The sequence below is a fragment of the Gobio gobio genome, assembly GCF_949357685.1.
Source record: "Gobio gobio genome assembly, chromosome: 1".
NCBI lineage: Eukaryota > Metazoa > Chordata > Actinopteri > Cypriniformes > Gobionidae > Gobio > Gobio gobio.
The window spans coordinates 50,345,804-50,358,266 of NC_137097.1; the positions used below are offsets into that span (position 1 = coordinate 50,345,804).

At 39.3% G+C, this 12,463-nt stretch overlaps 1 protein-coding gene across 1 annotated transcript in view; it reads left to right on the top strand.

Moving 5' to 3' along the window:
• The window catches only part of cacna1ia (calcium voltage-gated channel subunit alpha1 Ia), a 132,789-nt gene extending 120,924 nt beyond the window's left edge, over positions 1-11,865 (top strand). The window contains exons 31-35 of the mRNA XM_079826914.1: positions 3,917-4,063; positions 5,339-5,476; positions 6,912-7,080; positions 8,576-8,811; positions 9,355-11,865. Of these exons, the coding sequence (XP_079683040.1) occupies positions 3,917-4,063; positions 5,339-5,476; positions 6,912-7,080; positions 8,576-8,811; positions 9,355-9,954 (1,290 nt within the window). The 3' untranslated portion in view covers positions 9,955-11,865. The remainder of the gene's footprint in view (positions 1-3,916; positions 4,064-5,338; positions 5,477-6,911; positions 7,081-8,575; positions 8,812-9,354) is intronic.
• Positions 11,866-12,463: the final 598 nt, after the last annotated feature.

Consider the following 12,463-nt stretch of genomic DNA (forward strand, 5'->3'; position numbering starts at 1 on the left):
CGGCCAGCCTGATCAATTTTCATCCAACTCAGATTAGTCATTTCAATTTAATTGTTTATTTGTGTAGGAAATCAAAAGCATTTGGCTTCAACAAGCTGGCAGTGATGCAAAGAGTGCAATTACCTGGGGAAATAAATGATTGTCATTAGGTAATGCTTCATTATGATTGTGTTAGATTGATCCTTCAGTTGACTGCTTCCTTTATTGCTCTGTTGGGTAAATTAAATATTGAATGGTCAGATCTTTATTCCTTCTCCCCGAAACGTATTTTCTTGTGGGCATTGCACAACATTTGCTTTATCTTGACGTTATAGTTGAGTGATGTGGCTTTTATGAAGGAGGCTAAAAAAGACGTTGATTGACGCGGGCGAAAGGCTTTTGTTTATGTGTCTAGAGCCCTCAAGTTTAGTCAAATTTCAAAAGCTTTTGAGGTGCCCCAGATATGTTTTCGAACTTTTAGCACTTTTAATTTTTTTTTTTTCCCCACAAAGGATTTAGCTGAGCGGATACAAGTGTGTGTGTGTTGTGTGTGTTCAGGTTTAGCCCTCTGCACAGCTACTCTTTGAAGCTCTGCAGCTGTAAGGATCTTCTCAAACGCCATCAGTCCTGTGACAGTTAAGGAGACCCTTTTTCTGACCCTACCCTCTCGTGTGTGTGTGTGTGCGTGTGCGTGTGCGTGTGCGTGTGTGTGTGTGTGTGTGTGTGTGTGTGTGTGTGTGTGTGTGTGTGTGTGTGTGTGTGTGTGTGTGTGTGTGTGTGTGTGTGTGTGTGTGTGTGTGTGTGTGTGTGTGTGTGTGTGTGTGTGTGTGTGTGTGGGCATGTTTTTGTGAAATATGAGGACACAAATGTGTATAATGACATGGGTATGACATAGGTATTACAAAAAGAGGGTGAAATATGAGGACGTTACCCATTTCCTCACTTTTCAATATGCTTATAAATCACACAGAATGAGTTTTTTTCACAGAAAGTAAACTGTGCAGTTTCCTGTGATGGGTAGGTTTAGGGGCAGGGGCAGTGTAAGGGGATAGAAAATACGGTTTGTACGGTATAAAAACCATTACGCCTATGGAAAGTCCCCACATTTCACAAAAACCCTGTGTGTGCAGGTGGGTTGGATGTTCTATTTTCTAGTACAAAGACCTAGACTGACAAGCCAGACCCACATCAAGATGTTGGGTCTGGGAACTCGCCATTGGCAGGGCTCAATCCGAGGGGCGGGATAAACGGTTGTCTTTCAAATTCCCTCTGCACGCAATAGGATATCGCTACAACCAACCAGAGCAAAGAAGAAGGTGAAGCGGAGCTAGTTGATAGATTAAACTTTCGCCGTATCCGGTCGGTAAAACTCCGAACACATCTTCCTTTCTTAAAGGCCCACTGAAATCAAAATAAAGTTTTTTTAGCTTTTAGTATGATTATCTTTGCCTTAAGGTTATGAATAAGCTGGTGTGTTCCAAAACAATGACAACATTTGCATTTAGGAGATATAAGCATTCAAAACTTACAGTCTCTCACTTCCGTTGTAACGAATCACAGATTTTGATGACATCATCGCAGACTTCACCTTCTCATCAAATCTTCTGTCCAATCAAATGCACTCTAGAATCTGAAGTCCCGCCCCCTGCATTATAAATAGACCCTGAACTGCGTCTGAAAACGGTCAGTTGTTCACGCATTTACTATTTTTTACTTTATGGAGGAGATTAGGATGATAAACGGTTAGATTCGGAGGAAACTGGCTTTAACAAACAGAAAGACTAGTCAAACTGTGGTAATAACGAAACGCTATTGGCTGTTTCAAAAAAGGGGTGGAGCTGCTAACAGCTTGAGCCGTTTTAGGGGAAATCACGTCAACACATTGAATAATGCTGCGCGTTCCAAGGCACTTCAGTGGGCCTTTAAGAATGACTTAAGGTCCCGTTCTTTGTTCTTTTCTCAAAGAAAAGCTTAACTCCAAGTCTTCCAGAGTCGTGGCCAAAGCCGATTCAAAAGACCGCTGTTCGCCAGCTTCTTTGTTTACAAGTAGCACACGGAATCGCGTTAACTCTGCCATCATTATGTTAAGCCCGCCCACCGACTCTATACACAATGTGATTGGCCTGACCAGAGTTGGGTTTTTCCAGCTCGCAAGCCAACGGAGAGTTGCTAGACGACCCTGGCTGCAAATTAGATTTACTGCCGCTAGGGTGCATCTAGATTTCTAGGCTAACAAAGACCATCTCAAAGTGGATTTATGGATGCATACATACCGGCACCATGAATGCTATCGGCCGATATTAGAGTATTTATTTTATGTATTATACTTTTTTAAATCGATATTGGATTATTTAATTTTGCATGTTTTTTTTTTCCTCCAGTTGTACATTTAGATTACTTTTGCCATAATTTAATATTCCAATAAAGTTAACCATTAAAAACGCTAATAATTTAATAACACTATTAAATGTTATATATAGCCAATCTTAAAATGTAATATTTTATTCTGTACATGTTCAAGTGCTTAACAATGTCAGGATACACAAACAAATAAACAAAACAAAGAAACTTCACAGTAGAACATATGTCTCAGTGTCAAAACTCAACTCAAAATGAAAGCTAAGGAAAACAGGTGGGTCTTAAGCAACAACTTGAAAATTTCAGCAGTCCGAGCTGTTCTTATATGAACAGGTTGACTATTCCAGAGGTTAGGAGCAGCCACTGAGAAGGCTCTGTCATCTTTATGTTTTAACCTGGATCTTGGAACTTCGAGGAGCATCTGATTGGATTAGGTTAGGGTTAGATATAGTTAGGGTGTAGGCTGTACGACCTCAGTGCTTTGACAGGAGTGTGGACATGTAAAAGCTCTGATAAATAAGAAGGCTTAAAATCTTTAAATCAATCCTGAAGCAGACTGGAAGCCAGTGGAGCAAGGCTAAAACTGGGGTAATGTGCTTACGCTTTTTAGTCCCAGTTAGGAGCTGAGCTGCTGCATTCTGGACTAACTTCAAGCGATGAAGAGAATGACTGATCCAATCCAACATATAAAGAGTTACAGTAGTCTAGTCGAGACATAATAAAAGCATGAATTACTCTTTCAAAATCCTTGTGCGGCAGGTAGGGCTTGACTTTAGCCAACCGTCTCAGCTGGAAGAAACTGCCTTTTACTTCCGAACTAATCTGTTTTTCAAGTTTAAAAGCACTGACAAAAAACACTTGAGATTCTTGGTAAATGGATGAATATTCGAACCTAAAGTACCAAGAGCATCTACACAGGCACTTAAATCCACATGTCGACCAAACACAACAACCTCAGTCTTATTTTCATTAAGACAGAGAAAGTTCTGATCCAACCATAATTTTAAATCTCTCAGGGAGTTAAGCAATGGTTGAACTAAGACTTTGTCATTTGTTTTGACGGGCAAATAGATGTGTACATCTTTTTCATTACAATGGAAGGAAATATTGTGTTTTTTGAAAATGGAGCCCAAGGGCAGCTTATACAAAGAAAACAGCATGGGGCCCAATATGGACCCTTTGGGGGACGCCACAAGAAAGAGGGGCAGGAGATAAAGAAAATTCACCAAGGTAAACAGAAAAGCTCCAATCTGGCAAATACGATTGGAACCATTTGAGGGCTGTGCCCTTAATGCCGACACACTGTTCGAGTCGGGATAAAAGAAACGAGTGGTTGACCGTATCAAAGGCAGCAGTCAAATGTGCATTCTTATTTGATATATTTTAAGTCATTTAAATGTTCTAGAAATATAGTGCATTATTCATGCTGAGTTATGCACTGCGCAGACTTAGTGTGCCCTCTTTATCATAGATTTTGGGAAAGCGTTCCCAGATCTCCAAACCCCCAGTCTATGGCCCTGCATTTACTCAGTGAGTTATTGTTAATAACTCTGTGTGGTGATGTGTGTTTGTATCCCAGGAGAACTTGTGGCTGGACAGTGTATCTCTGCTTATCAAAGATTCATTTGAAGGAGAGATGCTGATGATTGACAACCTCTCTGGCTCTGTCTTCCATCATTACTCCTCCCCACCCGTCTGCAAGGACTGCAGGACTCATCCGCAAGAGGTACGGCTTCACACTGGAGATGTGTCAGTGTTGTTGCAAATGCACTCATGCGTTTAAGAACTCTACATCAACTCTTTCTCCGCTAGGGTTTAAAAAAAAAAAAGAAGTTGCCAGCCACCGCCAGCATTTTTGATGATTTTCACAAAATTTCATTACCCCAGAATATTTTGTTGTATGAATATACCATGCAATATATCAAAAGAAAAAACAAAGTCTCTGCTTTTAAACAAACAAACAAAATCTTTTTAATCAACACTTGAATGTGGGTAAGTTGCATTAAAAAAAAAAAGTAAAATTTTAAACAAAAAGTTTTTGTTAAAGACTATGTCTGGGTCGGATTCAGAATGATGATCAAAGCATAGATGGAGTTGAGTCCATCAACACCCCCCGAAGCTTCAACATCTTTAACCCTTCCTGGGTCAACATTTCATTCAGTAACGTTAGGCAGTTTCAATTTATATGCTATTTGATGATTGTGTTATTTTACATATGCATATCCCACTTGTCATTTGTTTCTGCTGCTTCTTTGCCTGTGTTTTATATTATATCTGAGATTCTGTACTCTTTCAGAAGATTCACAGTTGCGCACCCTACCGTATAACAGTGAAAACATGGATTGCCGTAAATTTCCATCAATGGTGGGGAAAGAGTTAGACTAACCTACATCCAATCCCTTCAGGATTTAATTCGGAATGGCTTTTAAATTGAATTAAATTTAATTGTCTTAACAAGCATGATGCAATGTTAATTTAAAGAAGAAGGATTAAAATAAATTGAAATTCAAATGGATGAATTGAATGGATGGATAGACAGTACATAATTTCATTTACACATGCTTTTGTGCCATCACAGTGACAGACAGGATAGGGGTAGTTCAGAAAAGAAGTAATTCAAGTGGTAACCTCCACTCCTGTCATCCCACCATTCTGCCAGGCTGCCAACAATGTCAGTCCATCAGTCTGTTTCCATTGCCTTGTCTCTGCCATCCATACATCTCTGATTTGCATGCTCTTCTCTCTCCTTAACTCTGTTTGACTCTAAACATCTCTCTTGTTACCCAAATTCTTAACCCAAATTTCTTATTTGGAAAATCATTATCACATTGTCAGACATGCACCAAGCTGTCCATAACAATTCAAGGTCTCTTTTGACAGTTTAATCGCTCAAAATTCACCACATTCTGCAAACTCTATCTGTTGGGCTGGCATATAGTAGAAAGGATTTTAATGATTAAAACCCCTCTCAATTCTCCATACTATAAATTCTGGTCCACAGCAGATCCACATGGCTGAACTGGAGCAGGCGTCTCTGAGGTCAGAGCAGCTTTCAGATAAGTCATCCTCGCCAGCGCTGCCTGATGACCTCAGCCTGGACGAGCAGAGCATGTACCAGATGGCTGCCAAGGAGGGCAAGGTGAAATTTCTCACAGAAAGATGATTTTGTCACAATGCTTTACCCTCTTAATTATCTCAGGTTCCACACTTACAATTTTAAATATTTAAATCTATTTAAAAAGGGATTCGCTGATTAGGATTCTTACTAATATCGGAAATCCACTATTTATTTTCATGTTATGGTCAATGAGCGATAAATGGATAATATTAAAATGTATGATTTTGTCTAAATAAATTAAAAATGAATAAACAACATCCATTTTGAGATGTATACAATACCAGTAAGTTTGGGGTCAGTAAGATTATTTGTTTTTGAAGGATGTCTCTTATGCTCACCGAGGCTGCATTTATTTGATAAAAAATACAGTAATATTGTGAAATATTATTACAGTTTATAATAACTGCATCATTACTCCAGTCTTCAGTGTCGCATGATCCTTCAGAAATCATTCTAATATGATGATTTGCTGCTCAGCATTTATTATTTATTATTAACATGTAGTATTATTATTATTATCAATGTTGAAAACAGTTGTGCTGCTTGATATTTTTGAGGAAATCTTTTTTTAATATTTTGTGACCACTTTATATTAAGTGTATTTAACTACTGTGTATTGACAAAATAATCATTTGATACAATGCACTTATTGTGTACATACATGTTTTATATATTTAAAAAAACTAAATACCTGCATGTAATTACATCTATAATTATATATTGTACTTATTTTTTGATGTAAGTACATAGTAGTTAAGGAATAATAATAATTTAATAATTACACCTAATAATTATATATGTTCCACACTTAAACATCTAATTAAAGTGTTACCAATGTATTTGCTGTCACTTTTTATAAATGTAATGTGTCCTTGCTAAGTAAAGTATGAATTTCTTGAAAAAAGAAATGTTTAAATGGTAGTGTACACTTACAATGTTATGAAATTATTAGTAGTTTTAAAGATATGGTAAAATATATATACATGGTCTTTCTGAATGTTCAGATTCCCCAGAGCATCAATCATATATATAGAATATATATATATATATGCTGTAATCCCTTACATCTCAAACTATGATCCTTTAATTGAATATAATCAGTTAGAATGACCCGACTTGCACTAATTAGAAATAAGAAATCAAATAACTAGAAGCTGTTAGTCTAAATCCTGCAGTCTCATGAGGCATCTAGCTCTGCTGCTCAACCAGCGTAGTTCTTTTGCAGACTTTAAACTTTTCTATCTCTTTATTAGAGAAACATCATATAAAGGACAATATGTGGGGCAGATGGCTCAGAGCCTAATCGCTCCTTAATCTCTTTTACTGTTATAGAGAGAAGCCCTGGATGCAGAGAAACTAAAAGAGTTTAGTTTACCATGAAAGCAAGATGTCAGCGTTTAAGAGTCCTAAAAGGCTCCCCAGGATGCTGAAACCTCATGCTAATGTTTTTGCTCAGGAAAGGGGCTGTGATGAGTGTCTTACCGCAGAAGAACCAGGGGGGAGAGGTCACAGCAGGTTACGGCAACCCTCTCGGGTTCACAGCTCCGGGACTGAGGATGGGGCGGAAATACATGGAGGCAGTTCTCAAAGTCCACATCACAACACACCTGCTCGTCACAGCATAGGTAATGCGGCACCTTCACTGCACTGCAGGAGTGATACTGGAGAACAAAGCAAGAAAACTGTTGTGCACATTAGCGAGCAATTTTGCGTTTAAAAGACGCCATCCAAACACAGCCCTGTCAGTGAAAATTGTATAAACCGTAGTCCAAGAGTAAACTAGTCATCTAGAACATGAAAATGTCAAAGAAATGAAACCAAACTCCTTGTAATCACAAGTTATTTTGTCAAAAACAACGTAACCCAATTCAAGGTTATTTTGGCTAGAAGTGGGTTACTCACAGCCGGACTATATGGTTAAACGAGATGGTGAAATGCAAATATGCCTCAACACACAAATCTTGAACACTAACAGTGAGAGAACCAGTATCAAGATGCATGTTGACTAAATTCAAGCATTAAAGAGAAAACAGTGTCTTCACTTTTATCTTTTTACACATTCATTTCCAACATATAATTGAATGAGGAAAGGAAAAACAAAAGAATAAAAAAAGCATGTTGACTACTTGAACATACATTTTGCTCTCCTTTCTTTCTGGCCAGCAAATTTCTCAATGACTCTCTGATTAAAGTCAGTCATCTCAGTAGTGTCATGACGTTTGCATTGTTCAGGCAGATATTTGAGGTCTCTTACCCCCGTTGTTGTCCACAAAACTTCAGTACCGACACTTTGAAATAAAAGACAGGGAAAGCAATAAAGGGCATTGCTAACAACACATCCAGCCAGCCACCTACGTTTCTCATAACAAGCGCGTGAAGATCCGAGTGCAGCTTCATCCTCTGTCACTGGCCTGCTGCTGGATTTGTAAATCGCGTTGGTCCGGTTCAGGATCCTTTATCATTTTTTTCTTCCAACAAACGCCTTGTGAAAGAATTTGGTTTAACTGCTGCCATCTCTACGAAAGTGATCATCCATAACAAGGTTAGGTGGCGGAGTCGGAGTGACGATGTTGCACGCGCACTTTCGCTTTAGTGGCCAAGAGCGTAAAGTTGAATGACAGGTGACGAGAACCAATCAGATTGGATAAAATAACACGCATCCAATTCTGATTTGCCAGGGACGCAACGACCTGCGTCCGGAGGAGGATCTTTAAGAAACCAATTAGAGACCAGCTTCAGGTCACATGCTGCCCATATATTTTTATACTCAGATAGACATCCATTTGTCCGGCGTCCCTCACGCATGAAACCGCATGAAACATATTGAAGAACATATAAAATAGTTAACCCATCAAAGCCAGTTTTTATTAAATGCTGAGGCTCTTACTAACAGCCAGCACATCGTATGAGTAAACTATTTTATTTCACTTTTATATCATTTTTGTATACATGTATATTTCTGGAATTTTGATGGGGGCGGCGCCCCAGCGCCCTCTATTGACCAGCCGCCACTGATTTGAATTCTATATCCGTAAATGTACACTCAAATTACCCTTCTGCATCCTATTTGCTACCTCAATTTAATTTAAATTCAAATTCAGTAACTGAATTTGTGTGCAGGTGGAGTTCCCTGTAGCAGCGGTAATCAAGAGTACCCAGAGGTTTCTGGAGGTTCAAGCTGCTCTAACACTCTTATTCGTCTCCCAGCTGAATTCTTCCACCCAGCTGCCGCGGTCCTCCCTGCACCCCCGAGAGACCGACCAGGACACAAACCAAGAGGGCTCCGTCTTACTTCCCCAGCCTCATGGGCATCTCTACGCTCTCCTGGAGCAAATACCAGGCGGCTAACCACACAGGTATGTTCAAATGGGGGGGGGTTTAAAAAAAAAATTTACTTGGGGGGTCCTCTGGTGTTTCATTTAAACTAGAATACTAGAAACATAAAAACAAAACAACAATACATTTGGCATTGAGTGCGTTTACATGCACCCTCATAATGCGATTATAATAGGATTTTGGAGATATTGCGATTCTCATGTAAACACAATACACAATACAACGAATGTGATTAAGCTCATAATCGTAGTAACCATAATCGTATTAAACTATGTTGCGTACACCGATTTTATTCGCAATAAACAGGCATGTAAACACCTTAAACACATTATTGTATATATTGTATTATTGTATAACCAAATCTGTGGATCTCTGTAAATAAGAACCAAAGTTAGGGGAGTATATAGTTTGGTCGCTGTTTTGTTTTAGTTTTTTGTTTTTTTATGAGTTATACCCACCAAGAGCTTTGACATAATTCGAACACTGTATAGGATTACATACATGTACAGCTTATGCATCTTGTTATCAATTTGCTGCTAAAAATTTGCCCTCTATGTCCTCAGTATCCATCTCACAGTGACTCCTCCCTGGCTACGGGCAGCTCAGAGGGCAGTCTACCGGCCACCATGGAAGAAGGGCTCAGTTTCATCGTATCCACCCCCCAGCCCCTTCTGGACACGTTCCTCGACGAGCGTGCCAGTCTCTCCACAGAGACCCTGAGACCCAGTCCTCCAGTCACCCAGAACCTTCAAACCATGAGGGGGCACCAGCGCAGCAAGAGCAACTGTGAAACAAACATCAGTGCAGGATGCACTCGGCAAGGCTCCGATGGGGATGTAGGGATGGTACGGTGCGCCTCTAACCAGACGTGTGACAGCCAGCAGCTCTCAGAGACGCCGAGCAGCCTGTCGCTCACGTCTCTGATTTTGTCAAGCTCTCTAGCGCCCCCGTCTGTGAAAAAATGCAACAGCACGGGCAGCTTAGACCAGGGGACTCTCACAACCCAAGAAAAGGTGTTTGCAAAAGAGCCACTGGGTAATATCACCAGACCCTGGAAAGAAAGGAAGGAAGGAGAAAGAGAGAGGCAGTTAGAGGCAGCACAAGGAAAAGACGGGGAAAGTACAAGCCAAATAACAATCGTGGGCTCTAGAAAAAAAAGATGAAACTCTATCTAGTGTTAGTTATTTCTAAAGCCCACTACTCAAATCTCTGTTTTTTTTCAGGGAGCAGTTTGACATGTGGCATTCCATCTCAAAGTCTTTCTCTATCTCCCTGTTTTCGTTTGTGACCTGTTACCATTTTGTATTTGCTCGTGGTAAACGTCTGACAGGACTGTAGAGAAACTGGAGGAAGAGACTTGAGAGAAGGAATTTGGCCCCTCAGCGCATGACTAGACAGAAGGAGAAAGTTCAACCAGCTGCCTGAAGGATCAGTCCAGGAAACAACGTACTGTACACGCAGAGCTTTCCATATGCTGGAAATCTGGGAGTTTTCTTGAAAGTTAATTTAAAAAATAAATAGATATATAGAGAGAGAAATTGAAAAAGTACAGTAAAGGAGTTTTTTTTTCTCTTAAAGAAGACATGCCTTGTTTAATGATTGAATTCAGTTAAGTACACACTTTCAGTAAAAATACTTTTTTACAGGTTATCTGTTCATTTGATTTTTTGTTTGTTTGTTTCTGTCTGTATTCTAGTTGAGGAAATAGAAAAATGTTCCACTGTCAGCCTGAAGCAAAGCTTTCGTTTTAGAGAGGGACCAAACTGAATCTATCTACAGTTTCATCTATCCGTCTGTAAATTTATTTATTTATTTATTTGAGTTTATTTAAATTATTGTTTGTGTATTTAATTAAAGGGCAAATGTGGAAATATGTCGTCTCCTACCTTTTGCATTAGGAGATGAAGAAAATATGGACACAAGGACAAAGAACAGTCCTCTGCATGAAGGAGTCTCTCTTTACAAAGAAGTTCAATGTAACAATTACTGAAGATGTCAATGCTGGATGAAAGGAGTGAGGTTTTTACTCAGATATTTTTTTATTGATATGTTCTGGATCAAGGAATAGGTGACTCGCGTTGTTGTGGTCACTTTTGTCCTCCCCACAACCCAAAAACATTTCTCTATGTGACTTTATTCTCTGCAAGTGGCTTCCATTTTTATAATTTTGGTTAAGTGGAGGGGACTCTTTGTATGCTCGGGTGAAAAGATCCAAGCAAACGAACAAAAAAGGAAGGAAAAAGGATTTTAGACTGTGGATTACATGAACTCATGGATGTTTTGGAGGTTGAACAGCCAGATGCAAAAGATGAGCAGGCCATGGGATTTAAATGCTTTTTCAAGAATCCAGGAGCCTCTGCTTTATTTTGGTCCTTGGATGGCATGTCAGATAAAGAAAACAAAAGACGGTGATATTTAGCTTTCATTTTGACAAAACTAGGTTGATTGGATTTGCAACTGAATCAATGATTTATACATGAGTTTTCTTTAGCATGGTTACTGGACTGCAGTAGGACACCTCTTATTTATTATTCCTCCTCTTTAAAAAAAAAAAAAAACAATTGCACTTGTTTGCTCTTTATTTCGTCTAGCTTAGACTTTGTCACTGTATTCATGTGCAAATGGAGCAACTGTAGGTATAACACTCCAAATATCCAAATATCTTTAGTCTGCCGTAGTGTTTAGCACCCCTGGTGAGTTTTCTTTTATACTATTCATGTCAAATATCACAATTAGACTTAACCTGTTGATGAACTTCATTGTCACTTGATTGGTAGTGACTGTCCATCCATGACGTCGGGGTCTCTGTACATTACATCAGTTGTGTTGTGGTTTAGTCAGGACCTAAGTGCGGGATTGTCATTTTAATCCTGCCTGTTCCATTCATGGAGCCACCGTTTTGAAATGAGGAACACCTGAAGTATTAAAGTTTTAATCAGCAAAACACAATATCAAAGGGCTTACTTGGTTTCCAAGGTGTTCTTGGATCTCACAAGACATTTTTTGCTAATAGTGCGCAAGACTTCAATGGTTAGTCTGACACTACAGCAATAAACAGTAGCTTTGTGTGCCCCAAGTAAACATAATGATGTCAATGTCTTTTTTTTCTTCTTCTTCAAGTAGAGGATTGACCCTTGTTTACTAGCCTAAGTAACAATACCTGCACGACGTGAGGGCTGATCACATTACATAACCATTCGATCATTGGGAATTGATGTGCTGCCAATGGTTCAGATGAACATACGAAGTCATTTCGAACTCAGGACCTTGGAAAATACCACTACTGAACGCTCCTCAGGGAGACTGATGGCTGGGGTGGGGGGGGGGGGGGGGGGGGCTGTATGTTAAATGTTAATGTTCATTTGATTTGACTTTGCATTTAATGCTCTAATAAGCTTGCGTCAGTGCATCACCATTATAGCAGAACACGAGCCGTGGACAGTTTTATAAGAGTAACAGGTAAACCAAGATTTAGAGTTAGTTTGAAAGTGTATGTAGCTTAAAGATACTTTTAAGGATGGATGCATATATTCCGTTTTTGAAAAGTATGTGCGCGTGATGTTAAATGGTCTAGAGTGATGGGTGAGATTTTATACGAAACTCAACGTGTCTTGTCACTGGGTTGAACATATGTACATATCCTTTTATATATCGAATTGCATGTGTGCTATG